This window comes from Trachemys scripta, chromosome 2 (genome assembly GCF_013100865.1).
Source record: "Trachemys scripta elegans isolate TJP31775 chromosome 2, CAS_Tse_1.0, whole genome shotgun sequence".
Taxonomy (NCBI): Eukaryota; Metazoa; Chordata; order Testudines; family Emydidae; genus Trachemys; species Trachemys scripta.
Window position 1 is genome coordinate 55,685,183 of NC_048299.1, and position 23,750 is coordinate 55,708,932.

A 23,750-nucleotide genomic window follows, 5' to 3' on the forward strand; every position below is an offset into this window, starting at 1 on the left:
ATAAATTGTGGGAAGAAATTTTAATTAAGGGGAAAAATTGGGGAGGGGATGGTGTTTGAAAAACAGTTTAATTGTGTTTAGAAAATTATGGGTTAGATCAGTAGTTTTCAACCTTTTTCATTTGTGGACTCCTAAAAAATTTCTAATGGAGGTGCAGACCCCTTTGGAAATCTTAGACAGAGTCTATGTACCCCCATTGGTGCTCAGACCACAGGTTGTAAACCACTGTTATATGGTAACAACTTTTCATGGACCCTTAGACATAGTCTGCGGACACCCAGGGGTCCACCAACCACAGGTTGAAAACTACTGGGCTAGATAGTCCTTAACCCTAGCTTAATTGTGCAAGGAAGGGGAAAGGTCCTTCACACTCACCTAAACATTTTGTGCAAACACCTGGGGCAATCAGAGTGCAAATCTCCCCTCTCACCCCAACTCCCTCATGGGATGCAGATCAGTGGGACAGAGGTTACCAGTTCATTCAATCAGCTATGCAGGCCATACCCTTCACCCCAGGTGTGCAAAGCTGACCATCTGCAGAGGCTCACTGTAAAGAGGGAGCAGGCTGAGTCATTCTAAAGGATAGTGCAGCACACACTTTCCCTGTATAGTCCCCGAAGCTACAGGAGTAGGGTATTTCTTCAGACACTGTCCGTCAGACACTTGAGCAAAGAGGTTTGACATTGCCTCTAACTCAGGTCTGTAGCTAAATTAATAAATAGCTAAAAAGTTGCAAGTAAAAGTTGCTAAAACATATTTTAAAACAGTTTAAAATGTGAGGTTGAAGTCAAGATTGGACTAAACACCATGAAAAAATCCTCATGGTTCAGGGGAACTCGTTCACTGGTCTTCCGTAATACATGCATGACATGACACTATCATAGCACTGGCATGCTAGAGAGAGACAGAAGCCAAAGTAGCTCACACTCTCACTGCATTGGTTAGAAAATCTTCACAATACAAGTGGTAAGTTTGCCCTGGATGGATTGTATCTAATAGAAATGTTAAACCTCTCTATGCAGAACAACTCTTGTTCAAATAAATGGAGAAAAACAGAGCTAGGGACATTTATAGTAAAAGACAGGAGTATGGGCACAAATCCTTCCACCCTTTCCCATGGACACAGAGACCCAGGACGCAGTGGAACCACTGTGATTATGCTGGGTGCTTGTGTGGGGTAGGGCATGGGGGTGTGTGTCAGAAGCCCTTCCCTATTCACAAATAGTGGCCCTGTGGAGGATGCAAAGAGGTTGCAGCACCTGACATTACATGTTTCTCAGTACTTCCCCTGCCCCTGCTCCTAACTATCCACTTTGGTTCTACAGCTTGGAGAGAAGAATTCTAATCCTTGTCCCCAAAGAAATCCCCAGTCAACTACTTGGGTTATGCACTGGGAAGGGGATTTGAGCCCAAGTGCATATGAGACTTGTATGTGGATGACACTTTAATGTTTTTAGCCATGTTCAAGAAAGATATGCAGATATTGTGGAGGTACTTTCAAATCTGCAAGTGTGTTGCCAGTAATATGGGGCCAGAACATGCCCTCCTGCAGAAAAACTCACAAAGGCAATACTCAGAAACTTCATGAATTTAAACTTGTGGAGTTTCCAAGGTACCATGTTGTCAGGGTGTGGGGTTTGCCCACTTGTTGAGCTGGCATTAGATGTGGCCTTCATAAAGCCCGTTAGTTACTTATGGTATCAAACATATGATTGTGAGAACTGACCCACTGTTTGTGGAAGCATGTACAGCTGGTATGGTAAAATAATAGACAGGGTAGTGCGGAAAACATCCCTAGATCTAATAGTTTGATATTGTTAATAATGTTAAGAGTTTGAACTATCTGTTGCATCTAACCAAGGCTTGCTCTAGCAATACAAGACATGAAGGGCATATTGTTAGGCTGATGAAGGAATCCACCTCCATCCACAATTAAGAATTGGGTTTATATATGGATGGGATAGCATCTTATAAAGAGCTAAAATATCAACTTAATGATAATTTGGCAATGCTGCCTTCAAGATATCTGAGAAGACTTGGAAATTAAAAACAAACTCAAACATAGGATAAAATTAATTCAGTGCTTCACTTAGTACAACAAAAGACCTCTGAAAACTATTGTTTTAACTGTCTCGCAGTCATGCTATTCTTTTTCTCTTTTCCCGGCCTGTTATTCACCCTCCTCCAACTTCTCTTGGATTTAATTATTCTCATTGTAAAGTTGAAGGATACTGTGGAATCACTTCATTAATGCTATTCATAAATGTTCTAACACATCTTTGAAAATGGGGATTTAAAGGTTTCTCAACTTTTCTGTATATTCAATGAATATCTGATCTGTTATTATGGCTCTTTACTTTTTTCTTTTGTATATATAATTACAATAATCTTCTTAAGCCAAGCAGTGTAAACTATTTATACATCGAAGGACTCCAAGTGTTCCAGGGAATAGTCCTGACTCCTAGATCTCACATTAGGATCTCTGAATCATCTTAAAGATACTTAAAAACATATGTATTCTGCAGTTCCATTAGCTACACAGATCAGTTATATACATTAGTCTAAAGATGTCACTTGTAACTTAGGTGGCCAAGACTGGGTCCAAATGTGCCTCAAAAACATAACCTATGAAGTACTTCAGCATTTGGATAATTCCAGCCATTTGGGGCCAACACCCACTTCTCTTTGGAAATCCATTTCCCTGCCTGAAAGCAGACAACAGATGGATCTCTGCATTTTGGAAGATGTCAGATTTCTGGCAGATTGTCAGCTAAATGAAGGGGCTGATTTCAGATTGAGACTTGTTTGGCTTATTGCGGGGGGGGGAGGGGCGTGGCGGGGAAATGGAGTTACATAGTGTGGGCTGAATGGCAGAATGTGGGCACTAGTGCCAGTTTTCACAGAAATCGGACCCCTGTTGCAACATGAGATCTCATGCATTATTGCTGGATTTAGCTCTAAGGGGTTTCATGTTTATTTAAAAAGATTTATTTTAATTAATGTTAGTCACCCTTCAAGGGCTCTATGCGCCCCTCTGCTGACAGTATAAAGAGGAGTGAAGCAGTGAAGAAAAAAATTCCAAGAGTTTCTAGCCCTGGAAGCAGGGAGACTGTGCTGTATGATTCCCCTGAGCTCGCAGAAGTCCCTTCTCCCCCCTCCCCGTAAATATTGTCTGGCCAAGGTTCTGTTTCACTGTGTTGGGTTGTGGGTGAGGAGGTGGTGCTTGGGAGCAACTACTCAGGATGGAATGTTCCATTTCAAATCATTCCAGGTCACTAGTTCTAGGAGCCATGTGGCCATTGGCTCTTCCCCACCCTACACATACCTCTATGCCTGCTCCATCCCTGATCTCCAGAGGAGGTAGAAGTGTTAGTTAATGCAGTTCATTAGGACAAGGTAAAATACATGCTAACATTCCATCCACTCTGGACATGTTTGTTAATTGAACAGCAAATGTTGGGAATGGTGACAGTGAATGAAGAAGAAATGATAACCTTTAACCCAGTGGAGCAAAAGTATCTATGATTTATTGCTCCTGCTGACTAGATTACACAGAATCTTTGTTGTGCAAGGCAGAAATGTATATCAGATGCGGTATGCACAGATTCTTAGCCCAACACTTTCCAGTGCATTTGCACACTTCAGCATTTGCCTGACTTACACACATGCACTGGGCATATCACACACACATACAGAAGTGTACAAGCGCAGTTGCATGCATACATTTGGGCCTGAGTGTAGAAGGGTGTTCATTATTTGGAATAAAGACCAACATTTTCTAAAGTGCCCAATTTGGGACTTCTTAAAGGGTCCTGATTTTCAAGTAGTGCTGAGAACTCATCCTCTGAAAATCAGGACCTTTGTAAGGTGTCTCAAACTGGGCATGCAAAAACGGAGGTTGCCCAAAATCACTGGTCACCTTTGAAAATTTTGGCTAATTTTTTTTATCCAATGAGAAAGAATCATCTGCAATATTAGGGATGAATCAGAATTGTTGAAGAAGCTCTGGTGGGGCTTGGCTTCAAGATTTTGAGACTATATATTATATTACACTCATCATTAAGAAGAAATGTTATCTCCCTTTTCCTCTGACCTATGAAATTCCAGATGTAAAAAATAAAGCAATTAACAAAGTGAAGGATGCTGCAGCAAGTAACATATAGTAGAAAAAATATATATCAAAGTTTGGATCATCAACTCCTGATCTGTGCATGGAAAAGGACCCTCTACACATAGATCTCCCCCTTGCCATGTATAAGTCTGTGAAAGGTCATCTGCCTTCACAGCATCAGTCCCCACCTTTGGGGTCCTGGGTCCATGCAGGGTTAGGGGGAAGAGACTAGGTGGGCCAGAAAAGGGAGTGGACACACATTGTCTCCTTCTGGCCCCAAGAGCTGAGGTGAGAAAAGTGATACAGCATGAAGTTCTACTCTATTTTCTGTGGAGTTCTGGAAGGAGGAGAATATGCAGGTGACAGAACTGGTGCAGAGGCATGAATGGCCCTGGCCTCCCATGGTTTTCTGAGAACCATCCATCCTCAGATCATTCAGATTTGTCATTAACTCCCCTGGCCTACTCCATGGTAGTGAGGCTCAAGCTCCTGCAATGGGGAGGAATTCCATGAAAGGCTCTTTGTAGAAATTTCCTCCTCCTAAATGCTTTGCCATGGGAGGAGATGATCCGAATGCCAGAATGTTACAGTTAAAGCACCAAAACCATTAAAATGTATGTAAACAATTCTAAGTTAAGATAATATACATAAACATTTGGATACCTTTACAGTTCATATGTTCTCTTACAAGTATATATATATGTGAAAATTAACATTATACATCCCAAGACTAAGGGTTATTATAGGATCACCCCCTTAACTTTGAATTCTTTGGTTAAGTCAATGGGAATTTCAAATGGCCGAGGATTGCTGGACTGGACTCTCACTATTCTTACCACCAGTGGAGCAACAGTGGAAAATTTTGGAGGATAATAGCCTGCTATAGACCAGACTTGAGTCTTGAAATTAGGGGAGAAAAAGGTGAGAAACAAAATTCTTTGTAAAGAGGTTCAGACAAATTTTAAATTCATAGGTTATTCAGATGAATCACATTCTAAGGTCTATCATGTTAACACAAAGACCTACCTGAGGAATTTTTATCAACCAGGTCTATATTCCATTAAGGACTACATCCTACAGTTCTTAAACAGACAAAGTCTTGAAGGCAATTTCAGTTGAATTCTTGATCCCATTGAAGTCACTGGTAGTTTTACCTGGGCATACTGTTAGAGTTGTTGTCAATTGTAGAGGCTGTTTGGGATCAGTCTGTTCTTTTGCATCAAGGCCTAAATGAGAATGCTCTAGATGTAGTAGTTCTTTAAAAAGTTTTGTGTAGAAGTGTTAACAACTTTTTCAGCCTACCCAACAGCCTTTGCAATGGTTATGGTGTATGCATAATAGCAAAAGCGTGGTTTGCCCTATTAGATCACAACTGTCCTTCTCGAAAGATGATTGTACAAGTGCCAAAGCAGTTACAATGGCCTGATCTACACTACAGACTTATATAGGTAGAACTACATTGCTGAGGGGTGTGAAAAATCCACACCCCTGAGAGACGTAGTTGTACTGAGATAGCCCCCAATGTAGACAATGCTATGTTGAGAGCTTCTCCCGTCAACATAGCTCCTATTTCTCGGGGAGGTGGATTCACTACGGTGATGGGAGAAGCTCTCCAGTGATCGGCATAGTAGCAACTTCACTAAAGCGCTACAGCGGTGCAGCTGCACCAGTACAGCTGTGACGCTATAGTGTTGTACATGAAGACAAGCCCCATGTGTCGTGCTGAAGTGTCACAAGTAGCTAAAAAGTCCTATTCTGGAGCGGCAGTCTGTGTCACCGATGGTGCAGGCATAACACGCAGGGCTAGAATATGAAACTGGTGCTCTTGAGGTCTGCTGCACTTTCATTATATTGGATCACTAATATCAATGCATAGAAAAAAATACTTATGAAAACTGGCCCTACATATGCACAGCAGTCACCCTTTAAACCTCATTATCTCAGCTATTTGCAATTTAAAAAAAAAATCAAAGGGTTCATGTTCATATTAAGGAGCAAAATAGCTGCAGAGAAAATCAACTTAAGAAACACAGCTGATCTGAAGTTAAAGAAGTACCAAAAAAAAAAAAAGTCTAAGCACCTATCCCACATATTTTTAGTACCCCTGTGACTTTAAAACCTAATTTCTTTTAAAGTTTGTAAAAGGAAAAACAAAAAAAGAGTTGTTGGGCTAAGTCCTCACTTATCAAGTTTCATCCTGGAGGGAATTTTTATAGCTGAGTTATAAACCCTCCACACTAGTGTGTTTATAATGGAAATGCTGACAAATGTGATAATAAACACCAATCATGGGGCCTTAGTAGCTAGTCAGAATGTGGATGCAGGAGTTTTCAATGCTATCATAATATTTTGTTCTGTTTCCAGCACTAATTTGCTTAAATCTGCTTTCAGGTTGGGTAGTTGTAAAACAAAATCAGCCTGAATATAGATTGTAAAGTCTTTTGATTATTTTTCCTTCTCTTGGAAAGCTTGGTAATGTCTTTCAAATATGATTTCATTTAGACTTATTTTTTGGTTTACATGTCTGAATACTAAGAGTAACCCGATAGCTATGAGGGAACTCAGCTTTATACCAAAAGGCAGCCTTCAGTGAGCAAAGAGAACATAAACAAACCCGCTTCAGAGCAAGATCTAAAAATGGTATTTGTTCAAACAGCTCTAAGACTTAAAAACCCCATTATTATCTTTTCCCAGGAGTAATTGACACCGTCAGTTTTTCTTTTTAATGCGGTGATAAAGGCATGATCCTTTAGGAGAACCAATCGCTGTGATTAGTTTGTGCATTGGAGGCTGCTGTGGCTTGTGCATTGGTGGTTGCTGTGTTTTGGAAACCTTTAAATATACTGGGTAAAATCCTACCCCCATTGAAGTCAATAGGAGTTTAGCCATTTACTTCAATAGGGCCAGGATTTCACTGGATCCCATTCTGATCCCAGATATACCAGATTTATACTACTCCATTTACTTTAGTGGTGTTACCCCTGAATCAGACCAGGGTAAGTGAGATGAGAATCAGACCCATTGTACATTTGATTGCAATGAAAGGGGATTATACTGTAGCTGGAAACTTGCCCAATATGGTTCCAAAATGTGTTTACATGCCTGGCACACCATGGCCCCAGTATTGCAACTGGATCCACAGGGGCAGATGGATGGGCCCATGTGGAATCCCACTGCCTTTAGTGGAGTCCCACATGTGTGAAGGGGTCTGCCTGAACAGATCTAGTTACCATTGTTGATGGGAGCCCAAGAGAGCATTGCACTAAGGATAACATTGCATCAGATCATGCTCCTTTTTTATAAAGTCATCCAAGTCAGTGATAAATCAATTGAAGCAAGCAAAGCCAGACACTTGCACTTGATAGTTGGTTTGTAGGAAGACATTTGTCAGCTCCTCCCCTCATGTAAATCAATACAGAACTGGAGTAGCTCCTTTGAAGGCAATAGTGCTATAGCAATTTACACCAGTGGAGGTCCTTGACATTTGCCCTGCGCAGTTTATACATTTTCTCCTCTGGCATAAACTGCAATGGCATTTTTTCTTCAAAATCAATGATTCAAACAGGAATTTCACTATAGCTCTGACTTACCATTGTCAAATTTCCAGTGAATTCTTTAACAATAATTAATTATAGAGGATCAGAATTTTGGGTCATACATAAATAATAAAACACAGACATTGCTTTCTGCCTTTTCCTAATTGTTAACACAAGTATGAAAACAATTTGGATCTTGAAATGTTCCAATGTTTTGTTATTAAGCCAAAAAGAGAAAACCAATAATTTTTGAATTATCTGACACAGACATGTTTACATTTTGAAGCTCTTAACTTAAAATAAGATGGGTTATAGAGACCTAATTTTATCCAATGACACAGAAATGAACACTCATAAAGAGATACACAGCCTTTCTATGGAAAGCACAGTTATATACAGATTATAATATAGAGTAGTTTTAAAAACGAAAATCTAATTGCACACTCCATTGTCTATAAAGAACCTGTCTTCATCTTGATTCTTTATACAGTGGTAACAACAATATACATCTGGACCATTTGTTGATTTGAGAGGTTTAATCTTCACTTCTAGTTAAATTTTTCATTTTTAGCAGAATATATTCTAATACAGGAAGCACCCCAGTTTTATAGTGAGGTTTGGGCTGTATTAGCCAGCCCACCCTCTCTTAGAAAAGACATTCCAACAACTCAGAAAGCAGATATATTGCAAAGCAATTGATATCTGAATCAGGAAGGTCAGTACAGGTAAGGAATAAGCATTTGGCAATGCAAATGTTAATAGCAATATTAATAGTAAATAATAAACAGAATGAGAAAGAGCAATAACAATCCTTATGGGAGTTAACAAAACCATGGACTATAAATCATAGATACTTGGGCCAGATTCTGATCTCGGTTATACTGGCAAAAAACCAGAGACACTCTTTTGATTGGAACTGTTGCAGATTTATACCACTTAATTCAAAGGGAGTTCTGTCACTGACTTCAGTGAGGGCACACTCAGGCCCTAAACTGTTTATTAAGATGCTTTTGATGTATGGGCTGGGTAAATAAACCTGTTTTATTTATCTCACTGGAGAAGAAGTAACACCATATCAATTGAAGGAAAACCATGAGAAAGGAAGGTGAGAAGGAGCAGGAACACTAGAATGTATGTGGAGATAGATAGATAGATAGATAGATAGATAGATAGATAGATAGATTTAGATTACAGGTATTTGGAATTTTCTGAATTGCAACATTCTGAATTTTTTAAAAATTGGGGGAAAATTAAATGAAAAAAAAATGATTTTTTTTGTTTGCAAATCACCTTTATGGCTAGCCAATTTTAATTTTTTTTTTCAAAATCTCAAATTTATTTTAGATTAGTCAAATTTTCATTTCCCCCCCCCCCCAATTCGCCCACCCTCCTTTCCCCAGACCAGTCGCAATTCCTAATAATAGACTAGGCAGATTCCTAGATTCCAAGGCCAGAAGGGACCATTGTGATCATCTAGTCTGACCTCCTGCATAACTCAGGTCATAGAACTTCCCCAAAATAATTCCCACAACAGAGCTTTTAAAAACACATCCAGGCTTGATGTAAAAACGGCCAGGGGTGACTAATCTCTGTCAGTTTCCCCATTGCTTTGGAAGAGGAGCTGGAACGCACATAAGGCGCGAGACTCAGGCCAGAACTGAGCTCAGAAAGCAACCAGGAGCCCCTGCAGGGGACTCAGTTTGCAGGGCAAAGCTATTGCTGGGGAAAGCAGCCCCGAGCAAAGGGGGGAGCAGGAGCGGAGGCAGCTGGGAGGAGAGGGGGCTTTTCCCCTTCACTGCTCATCTCCTTCCTCTTGCCACTGGCCCCGGGCACATGGGAGCGGGTGACCCCGGCGGCGCTCTCAGATAATGCCAAAATAATTAAACTCGCCCTTCGCCTGGCCTGTAGGAAGCGTCCGCCCGCCCCCACCTGCAGGCGGAGAGACTGCAGCGAGCGGGCTAGCGAAAGCCAATTAGCCTGGGCTGGGCCGAGGGGACACAATGGAGGAAGCGCCGAGGTTTCTAGGGGCGCCCGGAAGCGAACGGAGCCAGGCCGACCGGCTCGGCAGCCGAGCCAGAGAGGGAGGGATCAGAGACCCCTCCAGGATCCCTCCGGCCTGCCTCGCTCGCTGTCTGCCGCGCCGGCTTCTTCATTGCAGCGCCTCAGCGGCGGTTAGCCCCGGGGAAGCCCACGGAGGCCGGCTGCTTGACGCCAGCCGGGGATCGGGCCCAGGGCCGTGTGTTTCCCTGCTCACACGGAGCAGTGATTGCTCCGAGCGCACGGTTTTCCGGGAGCTGTTCTCCCCTCTCACCCAGGCTCATCTCCCTCCCACCCCCCGTCCCCTTTTCTCGTTCATTCATTCATTCAGGGACTTTCCAACATCGCCTGGCCGCGGCTGGACTCCCTCCCACACCTAACCCTAGCCCCGTCCTTTCCCAGCACTCCTTTCCCAAGAAACTTTGTTGGACTTGCTGGAAGACCCCGTGCCAATTCCCAGCTCTGTTCAAATGATCCATTCTACGCTTTAGGTGTCGTGTGATGCATTAGATTGACTTTTCCGGCTAGCAGAAAAGAGTAAGGACTTTTGAAAGGCAAACCCCGCTAACATGAATGTATTCAATAGGCGGCATGTGGAAAGCATTTACTCCTCGTCACTGTACGGCAGGGATGCCTCCCAGGAAAATCCCCTTGAAAGCCACCAGGTCTATGTCAGCGGGGAAGCCTCACCAGACCTTTCCCCAAAGGCAGCAGGTGGCAAAGTTTTAAGTAAAAAGAAACAAACAAAAATCCTCACTTTTTTTCTTGCCAAAAGTCCCATTAGATATCAATGAATGTACAGATGGTGACGCTTTCCTCCCTGCCCCGCCCTCCCGGAGTGCCCCTTGATTTGATCTTATCCCATCATCCCCTGAATCCTCTACGTGACCCCAGACACTAGCCAGAGAGCCAGGAGCACTGCCGGTGCTAAACTGCGTCCCCGACCTTTCTCCTCCGCCTGCCCGGGCTGGGATGCTGTCCGCCTCCATCCCTGGATGGACAAGCCCTGCGTCCTCGGCTCTCTAGCTCGCCTCCTTCTTGTTGCAGCTGTCCAAGAGTTCAGTCATAAAGGAGATGTAGACTATGGCCAGGCGTAAGGTTTCTATCCTGGACAGCCGCTTCTCGTAGGCGAAGGTGGGCACCTTCTTCCTCAGCTGATCAAACGCTTCGTTGAGGTTGAACATCCTCTTCCTCTCCCGTATGTTGGCAGCCTGGCGCTGGGCATAGGTGATGACTCGCTTTCTCTTGGGTCTGTCCAGCAGAGACGTGCCCCTCATTCTCTCCTCCTCCTCCTCCTCTTCTTCCTCGGGGTCTCCATCATCAAAGGGGGCCAGAGGCAGCCCCCTGGCCATGCCCTCTCGGAGAGCCAGGGCTCTCTCCCCAAACGGAGGTCCGGAGGAGAAATCGTACAGGTCCAGGCTGGGCACCCCTCGAGGGTGGCACTCAGGAGACCCCAGGGAGAGATCGGCCACGAAGTCCAGCACCGAGGCGCCCACCGGCCCTTCCTGATACGCCATTTGCTGGGCTCGGCTGGATATTTCATCGATTCTCCCAGGGCGTGTGCGGGCTGGGAAGAGGCTGATATCTCACTTCACAGAGGGCTTGGCTGGTACCATCCCCAGCCGAACGGCGCGAGGGCATTAATATTTATAACCCAACAGATAACCGGATTAGCGGCACCAAAGAGGAAGGCTATGAAATGTTTCCCCTCGATGCTGATGAGAGGAGACAGGCAGCCCCTCGGGGACGCGTGGATGTTCCAATGAGAGAGGTTCCCCAGGGCTTCAATCCTGTCACAGCGATCAGGGCCAGTTCCTTCTTGGCAACCGTCCCTAGCTCTTACCTGCTGCGCGCTTTTGTCTCTTCTGACACCCCCGCAACCAAACGATTTTCAGACTCTTTCAGGCCCGAGCGGCCAAGATTGTTCTCCCCTGGGGTCGTTTCCCTGCTCGCTGCACGGATTTCTGTACCTTGCGACCGTGCCTGACAATTGATGTCAGACAAGTGCATGGAGGCTTTTAATGATGTCCTGAAGAGGGGACCTGCATGCAAAAGGTCACCGGGGGAATGTTTACCCTGTATCCCAGTGCAAGGAGAGCTGAATGACAGGACCTCCATTAGCCTAAGCAAGCATTGTAGGGGACCCCATATTGCATTCCCAGTAGTAACTGTTGGAATCGGCTCTCCCCCACCCCCCACTAGAGTTCAAACATCTATCCATCGGGGCAGTAAAACATTGGCCTGTAAAGCTCGTGTTGTTTCAGCCAGTCTCAAAGCACTTGATCTGAAACTCTTTCTTCCTGCACTTGAGAAGAATGTAGGCTTTTATCCCAATCAACGCCTGGGCATATTCGAAGCCAGCTAAAGTCACGCAATGAGAACAATACGATTTTTTTTATCAGAATCCTGCTGACTACCTTCGACTTGTCGAGCTGGCATTTTTAGGGGGTAGGAGGGTTGTATTTTGCAGTTCAGACACCACCTACTGTATTTAGATATGCACACTAGCCGTAGGGGTATCATAATTGGCCAGACCCACCACTCTTTAATTGGAATCGCATCTCTTTATCGATTTCCTGCTGTGCATCGTTTGTACACGGGGTATCTTTTGGCCTTGACTGGAGTTTATTTTTGAAAAGCAAACGTATCGGTATTTTCTTTAATCCTTATCATGCATCATCAGCACACCACGTCCGCTTTGGGGCTATTTAGCCTTTAATTTTTGTGCGGGGATTTCAAACCCCATCACTCCCTCACTCAACCCCCCCCCCCAAAAAAAAAAAAAACAACCAACCAAAAAAACAAAAAAACACAAATCCCGAGAAACAAAGAAAACAAACAAAAAAACATCCGAGAAAATCCTTCCTGTTTGGCTACAGGACTGCAAATATTTCCAATCGATGACAAAGCTCTCCTCCCATTTCCAACACACTGAGCAGCTGTGCAAACCAAATATCTTTTTCTGCGAAAGATGAGGCTGGAACTATGTCCCCTACATGACTCTCCCACTCTTCCTTACATTTTTTTTATATGAAGCAATCCAGGGCTTCCAAAGAAAAGTGGAAAGAGCTACTCCGCACAGTTAGATGTGATCAGGAGAGAACAGAGGAGTCTGGTACATCACCTGGTTTGGGACACCATCCTGAAGGTAAACCGACAAGGGGAGAGGTACATTGGACAGCTCCCGGAACTCAGGAGCGTTCATGAGCGACGCAACAGGTAAGCAACATTTCTGCAAGTACTCACTGTCTGAGTGCCAATTAGTATGAAATAAGGCAAAATACGCCATTTTCAAATCAGTTAGTGCATTGGCTTTTTTATCCTGCCCTTTTACTCACAAATCAAAGTGCACCTCTCTTCGTCATCTTATTACACCCACTATTATTAGTAGTCCCAGTGTTATTTCAATTGTTTAATGGCTTTTTGTGCATTTAAATTACTAACTAAATATCTAATAATAATAAAAACAGAAATAACACAGAGATCCAGATCATTCTTACTAATGTGGTTTACATTAAAAAAGGAGAGAGCGTACCACAACAGTGTGGTTATTTATTGTGCATATGTTTAAGTAAACATTTGCTGTAAACCAAGATAATCACAGAGCACTATGGAAACTGTAACACAAGAAGTTGAAGAGTTCAAATTGTTCAGGATTGTCTGAAGAGCGGAAGATGAGCAATTAAATGTATAGGGCGATTTATCTGAAAAGGAACTAAACATGCTCATTTTCATTTTACATAGTTTCAAATTTGTTTTGTTTAAAGATATACAGGTAAAAATTAGTTTAAAGTTGTTTGGGAAGGGGGATAGCTGACAACAAATTATTTCCATTGCAAAGTTCCTTACCAGTGATATATTTACGTTAGAAAATGAAACAAACCGGGATGGGGATTGGAAATCTTCAACTATATAGATATCCTCAACATTTCCACTGATGTATGAAGCTAAAATAGACCGGAAGAGGTATCAGATGATTAGCCTAGGCTCCTCAAATACTGATTAATATTCTTGGAGGTTTTTGTTGGTTTCTAATCCAAATTTTGAATTAAAAGTTTTAGGAGACAAAACACAGAGCAAAGCAAGCAAGAAAGCAACCAAAACCCTATGATTGCACCACAATGGGAATAGAATACAGTAACATACACAGGGAAAGATTATTACAGAGTCCACCTGCTATTAAGGTTTGAATAAAAACATAGTATTCTGATTGGACAAATGAGAAGTTCTAATGGAAAAGGTACATGGCTATAATCCAAGGGGATCGTGTTATCAAATTCTGTTCATCTGTAAGGTTGTTTTTAGCTCTTTCCCAGGAACATAAGTTAAAATATTATTTTTCTTCTTATTTCAAAGGAGTATAAAGTAAATTCAGTGAGCTATCATTTCAGACATATTTTAACACATTTTGAATGCATCAGATTGTAACAGGTTGAGAAAAATGGAGGGGATGAAATATATATATATCCATGCAAAACTTTTGTATAGAGATTTTCCAATTCAGCTGAAATAATGTGGGGGGAAGAAGATACTTTTCTCTAAGAAGCTGCTTTGAAACCTTCCCAGAACAGCTCTGTGGTTGATTTAGATTATTATGTTCTATGTTTGTTTTAACCAGACAGAAAGTAATTGCTCAGTGATCATTTAAATTATTACTCTGATCCTTACATTTTGTCAGTGCTTCACATTAATTTTTGAACCTCAGCTTGTGTGTGTCAACGGTTGGTTTTTTTTTCAGTCACAGATACCACATAGTTTAAAAACAAAATCTAGCACTTGTAGACAGTTTACATCTTCAAAGAGCTGTGTAAACATTTAGTTATTCACATATCTTTAAAAGCACCTACCCCACAGGTCCAGGTGCTTGTATGAATCATTGAAAATATGCATGATTAAGGATTAAAACCCACAAAACAATGGCTTGCCTGACCAACCCATCCCAACCTACAAAAAAAAAAAAAAAAAAAAAGCTTCCTAACAAAATAATAACAGCTTATTCACTCAGATAGCAAATCTGGTGTCTCTTGAACCAAAATAAATGGGGTGGATGAGTTCTAGAGCTCAAGGCACTGGTTCAGAAATACCCCTGCTGCCTGCCTCTTAAACCAGGGTGCTGACAATCAGCCATTTTGCTGATCACAACTGGCACAGTGTGGCACCAGGAGGTGTCATTCAGAGAGCCAGGTGTCAAGATTATGGGATTTATAGATATAAACCAACACCTTCAATTCTACCTGGAAACTAATTGCAAGTCAGTGTTGATCCCAAAGTTCTGATGTAACCTGCACTCTCTGTGAAATGCTATTTAATAGACAGGCAGCTGCATTCTGCACTAACTTAAGTTTCTGAAGGTAATACTGCACAGAATGCATTACAACAGTCTAATCTTAAAGTGACAAAGACATGGATAAATGTAGGTAGAGCTGCATCCAAAGAAAAGGCCCCACCCTTCTTCCTAAACTCACATGGCTACATTTGATCCAAGAGCTGCCAAAGGTCTTACACAACTCTCAATCCGTGACCCCGAATATCGAATGGCAGGAGCGCTTTTGGAATCTGGGAGGGCTGATGTAGTCTCCACTAGATATTCCAGTTGCTTTCTCCAACATTACCTCTGTCTTGTCGATGGTTGTTTAACATTACAGTAGTACTCATGAACCCTATCAAGAATTGAGGCCCCATTGTGCTGGGTGATGTACAAATAAACAAGACAGCCCCTATTCCAGAGAGTCTGCAGTTCACATGTCAGACAGAATGCAACAAATGGACAGAACAGCCAAGCAGGGTGGTGTGGGTTAGAGATTGCAATAAAATGATGAATAGAGTTTAGCAGAACTCTCAGCTCGTCACGTGCCTTACAAATGGCAGATGGGAGTGATTTGTAGGGATCACCACAGAGTAGGCATTAAGATGTAAATGAGGATAGAAGGTGGCTTCACAGATTTTGACAGAACCTTTCTTGTGCATAGAGGGCAGCATGGAGAAAATCAGGTGATTGGGACTGGCATTCCTGGAAGAGTGAAGGGGAGGGCTGATGTCTTAATAAGTTAGTAGATCCGATAGATAGGGGATGGCTAAATGGAGAAGGATCATAAAGGCAAAGACAAAGCGCTTGTGTTTGATCCAGTGGTGGAGTGGAAGCCAAGAGTGACCAAAAGCTGCAGGTGATGTGGGCAGAGCAGTGAGTCAGGAAGATGATCCTAGTAGCAGTGCTTTGAATGGATTTGAAAGAGACAATGTAGCTGGCATAAAGGGGATTACAGAAATCAAGATGCCAGATGGTGGAGGCCCTTTGCAATCTGGAGAGCCAGAAAAGACCTTTGAAATGTTATGGAAATAGAAGCACACAGGCTAGAGAGACAGCCTAGAGATTGGGTTCTAGCGAGAGAGCTGAGTTGTCTGGGCTGGGCCTCAAGCAACTAGCCCTCTGCAAGCTCCTGCCACACACCAAGTGAGTTGCTTGACTACACCAGCTGGGGAAGACAAAATAGAGACACAGAGCTGGGAGTTTGTATGTAAGCATTACTCTTATTGAAAGAAATAAAAGCAACCATTCCAGAGTTTTTGTTGAACTGGATTGATTGGAACTTGGAATCTGTAAGAGACCTCTTGAAATCCCAAGATTCAGATTAGCTTTCTGCAAAAGCTTGACCCTAACATGCAGTATACATTCCTTGTGTTGATGACATATCTTTTCAGCACCATCTGTTTTCAGAGTTAGTGAATTATTGGAGTTGCAGCCCAGAAGACAAATTCTGATCTCTGCCTAAATCCAGAATAACTTCATTGAAGTTAAAGAAGTTAACACTCTTACTGACGTCAGAGTCTGGTCTCTGAGACCATTTTAGGCACTGGTCCCACAATCCTGACTGTGTGGATGGACCACCACATCCCTGTGTGATGTCAGTAGGACTCTATAAGGATATAGGCATCTGCTTGAACAGATCAGATTGCAGGCTCGGGAGTTTCCTGAGAAAGGTGACATTCACTACAATGCAGCTCCCTGACTTAGGAAACCAGGGGCAAAATGTGCATTCTGGGTAAAAGAAATTAAAGCAGAGCATTCTGCCAGTAATGTTCAATTCATTTTTATTTACAATTCTATTACACAACATTTGAAAGGTTTTAAGAAAATACTTGTAGATATTTCCCCAGAAGGGACTGAACGACCAAGAATGAAAGTCAAAAGTTCAGTTTGGGGTAAATCATAGACAAATTAAATGTATAGCTGAGGTTGGGGTGTGATGTGATTCATCGTGTGTGCACAGTTTTATGAATGACACTTTATTCTTTAGTCCGTAACCTGGGGCTGGGGGAAATGAGAACAGGGCATGTATTATTGAATTTCCTGGCTTTTTATCAGGTTGTGTGAAAACTGTAATGTAATTTAAACATAGCTTCATTCATCTTGATTTCTCTATATTGTAATTTGTGGAAACTGAAATGTAATATAAACATATATTGTTTACCTAGGAGAGTGGAATGTTTTTTCTCCATGTCATTATTATAATAATTAATTTTATTATTATATAAATGACTATTTCTTTATAGGTTTTTTCTCTCCTCACCATTGAAAGAATGTGAGAGTAATGCCAGATTGAAAGCTCTGGAGACTGAAGTCCTTTGTTTATCTACTAACAGATCAGGTACAGCATAAATACTGGTAGAACAAGATTCACCAACCAGCCCTATCACTGTGCCTTAACCTTGATCTGGTAGGACCATCTCTAGGCTGAATGGGTAACTGCTTAATTTCTGGACTTTCTACGGAGACTGTCCTTGCACATATGACAGTTACAATGTTATTGTTTTGGTGTGATATGGAGACTTGTCCACTGAGAACTGGAGGGAGGGAGACCACAAGCTTGTTTATTATAAGGCACAGATCATCCATCACATGACATTTACTTTCTGCCACTAACAAAGTAGGCTGGGATTTGAACTGATTTGACACAAAGATTCTGTCTCCTTTGCAAAACCACTGAGCCAGCCAGTTGTCTCATTCACCGTTGTTTTTTATACCCTCTTAGAAGTTTGGAAATATTTTTTCCTTGCCCATCTTGCTTCTTTCCCTCCTGCAATAAAATAATAGTAGGAAAACTTAACACTTTCCATCTTCAAAGCAGTGTGCAGACATTAACTAATTATTACTTACTCTTAAAAAATGTCTGGGAGGTAGGTAGATAAACACATATCTTCATCTTACTGATGGGAGGGTCAGACATGGAGAGGTTAGGGATCCTACAACCTTACACATTTGAATAATCCTTGCCCAAGGTCACATAGCAAGTTAGTCTCAGAGCAATAATTAGAATCAGAGGGTTTGATTGTCCCATCAATTGTGCATGTGCAATTCCTGATGACGTAGATGTTCAGTCCACTAAATCACAGTAACCACCTCAGAGTGGAGTTTTCCTTGTGCTTTGAATGGAGCAGAAACTGACATCTGTTATTGGTTGACATCCCATTTGGCTTAGTCACCACCTCACAGTTCCAAACAATCTGTGCACAACAGAACCATCAGCAATTTTCACCCTGCTTTGGGAATAGTATTAGCTTTTTGAACGCAGCAGCAGAGGATCACCATAACACTGTTTTTTGTAGGGCCTACAAAACAAGAGACTGTTTATGTTTTGGTGTTTTTATTTCTTCACAATAGACCGGTAGACTTGTTTTTTCAAAGAAAAATATTTCGTATAAGAAGAACCTTTATGATTAGTTTGTAGCAATCAGGATAGCTCATATTCTCTGCCTAAACCTTGAAAGCACCCCTTGAAACATATATATATAACCCCCTGCCCAAAATCCCACCCCCAAAATAACCTATGCTAAAAGAATATAATTAAGATTGTAAAGTCAAGCATTCAACACCATGGAATGCCAGAATTAAGGATGCCTGTGCAACCTTAACTTGGTCCCCTGGTGCATACACATTATGATATAGTCTTTAATTACATGATCACATACTGTTTTTTCCATCAGACCATGCCTCATTCCAGTGCACAGAATGGACAGTGCTCATTTAATGAGCAGCTATTCAATATTTTGTTGTATCCTCATTGCTCAGAGTCTGGACCCATTTATTGCACACTATTCAAATACTGCGCTGAAGACAGAATTATTAATTTTCTAGTGGCACTCATCACTATAGCTTCTGAGTACTTCACAAATATTAATTACCGGTAATTTATTTTCACAACACGCCTCTGAGATGGAGGGGTGTTATTATCCTCATTTTACAGATGGGGAACTGATGCTTCAAGAGATTGTCAAAAGTATCCACTAATTTTGGGTGCCCAATCTGACACATCTAGGACTTGACTTTTCAAAGTACTTAGAAGCACTTTATATGTTTAATGTACAACTCCCATTAACTTCAATTATAGCTGTGAGTGATCTGCACTTCTGGAAATCAAAGCTCAATGCCTCAAGTCAGGCACCCAGAAAATGAGGAACACACAATTAGTGACCACCTGTGAAAACTGACTTGCCCAGTGTCAATAAGAACTTTGTGGCAGTGGCAGGGCCAGGGCCAGGAACAGACTTGGGGAGGGATAGCTTAGTGGTTTGAGCATTAGCCTGCTAAACCTAGCATTGTAAGCTCAATCCTTGAGGGGGCCACTTAGGGATCTGGGGCAAAATCAGTACTTGGTCCTGCTAGTGAAGGCAGAGGGCTAGACTCAATGATCTTTCAGGGTCCCTTCCAGTTCTATGAGATAGGTATATCTCCATATATTATATTATTAATCTAATTCTCCAGGGCAGCATTCAATAACCTTAACCCTGAGATTGTTCTTTCTCTCCCTATATATCCCCTGCTTCATTCACTACATACTTTCCAGCTTCTGCATCAAATAAGGCAGGGATCCTATAGACAATGGCCTCTTTCACCACACAGCCCTGATTCATTCCCAGAACAAATTCATCCTGTGCACTGAATCAAGCAAGGACCTTGTGGAAAAAGTAGTATGTGATCATGTAATTAAAGACAGTATCATAATGCATATGTACAAAGGAGAAGGGGGACTGAATTAAGGTTACACAAGCCACCTTAATTATGGTGTTTCTTAACTTTTGAATATTTAACTTTGCAACATTAATAAGGTCTTTTAATATAGTTGTGTGTGTGCAATTTCCTAGGTTTTAAAAAAGCAAACTAGCCCTTCACCCCGAAGTTCCATTATGTGACATCAGATTGACACCCACACGGGTCATCAACAGAAGCCTTTAGATCCACTACACAGACCTCTGCCACATGAGGTAATGAAGTAAATTATAGTAATAGTAGGTTGTTATCCTCTAAGTGGACCAGCACTAGAGGGGGATGGGACACTTTGCCAGTGAGCTTCACAAGCATTTACTGACAGCACATGAATGGCGAGACTCAGAAATCTTGGGTTCCATTCTGAGGTCTGGAGGGGACTGTGTTCTAGTGGGCAGGGTCTTCTACTCATTCCCTCCAAGCTTGCCTCCTTCTGTCCTGCCCCCCTCCCAACTTCTCCCTGTCTCAATCCTGCCTCTTCCCCATGCATGGCCCTTCATCCCAGGCCCATTCACTTCACCTCGCTAGTCCTAGTCTCCACTCCTCAGACTTCTCATTCCAGTCCCAGTATCTTTGTCCACAATCCTAGTCTCACCACCCCTGCAGAGTCCCAGTCTGGAGCAAGGGCATCAGAACCCCATATCCCAGGTGGATGCTCTGACCATTGGGATATACATTTATTCTCAATGGCCTAATGCATTTTTTTTATATGGTGGAACAGCTTCAACAGGAGAGTTTAAGAGCAACCTATCACAGAATATCCCATAGCCCAGTGGTTAGGGCAGTCTTCTGAGAGGGGGAGAAACTAAGCTTTTCTCTACATCAGACAGAGGGGGGAATCTAACCCAGGTCTCTCATATCCTAGGTGAATGCTTTAACCAATGGGCTAAAACTTATAATAGGAAGCACCACTACCTCTTCCTTTGGTGTTTTTTGCAAGGAACTGCTTAGTTGCCTAATTTCAGGAGAGGGTTCACAGTTAGGAACCCCAAGCAAAGATAGGCACCTCCCTCCATCCTGGATTTAGGTGATTAAGTCCCTTTGAGGGGTGGAGCTATTGGCTTGCTTAACCAGTTCCCTGCTCAGTGTGCTGGCTTTTGTAGCTCCCATTCTTAGGTGCCTAATTGTCCCCAGGTGTTGTATAGAGAACATCAGCACCTAACATGGGGTTGTGGATTTCACTATATGGCTAGACACCTAGAAGTTAGGTATTGCAATGCTCAGCCTTAAAGTGCCTAAGTCCCTTTATGGATTTAGCCCCCAGCTCTTGGAGTCACATGAATACATGGGAATCTCAGCTTTCTTTTTGTTAAAGTAAGTTTCTAGCCCTCATTACTGCATAGAAAAGATGGAAAATGTTATCCAAGCGTGCCCTACAGACTCAGAAACTGATGATAAATGACAAGAACCCCTAAATGTATTTTTTAAAAAAAATCTAATGATCTTTAAGACAACTGCACAATTTTGAGGAGCCTGACTGACTCATAATATTTGACTGGTTTAGGTTGACAATACTGAAATAACCATGGAAACATAGTCAATCTTGTATGTATGTAATCACATGCTTCCGGTAATACATTCAGCTTGTACTGCAGTCACCAACATTTAAGAAGTATATTATTTTTTGTACTGGATTTATCTTTTATCAAATAATCATGACTTTCTGACTTTGTAGTTTTCTAAATGTTTGACTAATCAATGCTACATTTGTATGATCGTTAGTCTCCACAGGCCCCATCAAAGCCTTGGGGAATCTTTTCCACTGACTTCAATGGACTTTTGGATTAGACCCTAAATACTAATATATTCTGATTATACAAATATTTTGTCTGTAAGGTTAAAAGGTACCTAGCAGGAGTTGAGTGTAATAGCTGGGGAAAGCACAGAAAACAGGCTTTAGGTATATGTCAATATTTTACAATACGTTTTTAAATAAAATGTGCTTAATATATCCGGATTAGCCAAGAAAAGCCATTTCCTTGATAAAGAATATAAATTGAAATGTGTTCATTTTAATTGGGCCTGTTAATAATAATAAAAAAAGAAGTATTGAATCCCAGCCAAAGTAGAAGCATTAGCTTTTGAGTGCATAATCTTTTCTGCAACTTGATTAGAATTACCAAGTGGACAAGAAACGAGGTGACCTGTTTAATGATTTACAAAATAAGTATGTGAAGATCCCAAGGATAGTTCATTGTGACATGTTTTGAAACCTTTAGTTGTGTGACAAATCCATCCACAAAAAAGAAATGTTCTGTGAATTTGATGTCAGTAGTAAAGACACATTTCAGTTGGCTTGTTTTGTGTGTCAATCCAAAGAAGGAAAAGTTCTCCTTAATTATTATGGGATGCCATTTAGATCTCCATTATTCTAGAAGAACAACAGGGGGAAAAAAATCCTTGTGTATGGCTAAGATTGTGTACTTCCTTATTGTGAGACGGTCTCATTTCTATTTCAGATTTATTTGTCCTACTGGCCTGCGCCGTAGGTGGCAGCAGTGTACGAATTCTGCAAAGTGCTCAATCTTCAAGGATTATAGTACATAATGGCTGCACCCAGGATCAGTCTCAGTAAGCCTGGGTCACCCTCGCTTCTGGTGCCGCTACTGGTTTTGAAGACTAAAAGAGGTGTTTGATCAGATTCTCTCCCATGCCAAAGCTCTGCTCGGTGCAGGAGGGGAGGATTTAGGGATTGTCAGGGAGCTGGTCACAGCTCCCTGATCAGAAGGCCAGCAGCAGCCTCGATATCACTCAGAGGTAGTTGCTTGTGAAAACAGACTGAATTCCTCTTGTGAGAGTAGTCTCGACTTTCAAATGCAGGTGCAGGGGCTCTGCTGGTTGTACTACTCTGGGGGCTGAACTCCGTGCTGTTGGGCAAGAGTTCCATTTCATGGCTTCACAGGCTACCTTGTCATTGCCATTTGTCACACATTCTTTAGTGCATTCTCAATCTCACTACAGTCTCATCCCCTAGCATCAATGTTATACTCAGGAAAGCTATGACCATGTTCTAAGATCCTGTGTGAGTCTCTTCGTATTGAACAATGATGGCTAATAACACATAGAGAGCTTTAGTCTGCCCTGTCTGAGACAGAGTATTATGAACCTCTTAATGGATTCTCTGCAGTATTTTCTGAGTCCAGCTGAGCTGCCTTTATTCCCCCTGAGGCACATAAAGGGATTGAGTAGACCAGGCGAGATCCTGGACTTGTTGGTTTTCACGTGAGCCATTTATCCCCTCTGGCTTGATTGTCCAGTCCCACTTTGGTGCATGGTTAATGGAGGGATGTGCATTGGGACCACATTCCAAACCATCAGTGATGGACAAGGAAGAGGGAAAACTTGGTGGGGGGAGGGGAGCATCAGGTTTTTTTAAATTCTGGCCTGGGCTCACCTTGCCCCATTACATGATTCATTATGTCTTGGTGAACTTACGTATGGACTTTCATATGTCTACATCTCTCATGACCTCCCTTCACCTTCTTTCCCCTACAAATGCATTGCTAGCTAGTTTGGAGGCCCCGTGGTTGCATTATTTATTCAGCAAAGGAAAACGTATGGAACTGCCTCCAAATCACCTGATTGTAATCCACACAGTACACAGTGTCTAATCTGTTCTAATTTTCCTCTGTTTTAGGTGATAGAAAACTAGCATAACTCATACACTATGTCCTGTAGAGAACATTATACCTAAATTATGGATCAGGACCCTGGAATTACGCATCACAGTCATCTCAAGACCTCTCCTTCTCCCCACTCCAGTCCAATCAGTACAGTGCCCCTCATTATTTAGTTTGTTATTTTATGTTATGCCAAATTCTAAATTTGCAGTGTGCTTCAGTTTTGTACTGAAAAGCACAAAGTACAAGTACAAGTAATTGCACTGTGAAGTTGCCAGGGACAAAGCTGGAAGTCTTCACAGCTGAGTAAGGGAAAATTGAGTCTTTTAGCACCCAGGGAGGCCTGGGAGGTGGTTTTGGTGATCTAGGAAGCAGCTGAAGCTTTTCTTACTGGTGGTGGGGAG

At 42.1% G+C, this 23,750-nt stretch overlaps 1 protein-coding gene across 1 annotated transcript; it reads right to left on the bottom strand.

Annotated features, from left to right (window-relative positions):
• Positions 1-10,706: 10,706 nt before the first annotated feature.
• FERD3L (Fer3 like bHLH transcription factor) lies at positions 10,707-11,201 on the bottom strand. Its single transcript, XM_034759374.1, has one exon. The coding sequence runs from the start codon at positions 11,199-11,201 to the stop codon at positions 10,707-10,709; it is 495 nt and encodes a 164-aa protein (XP_034615265.1).
• Between the last annotated feature and the right edge of the window lie 12,549 nt (positions 11,202-23,750).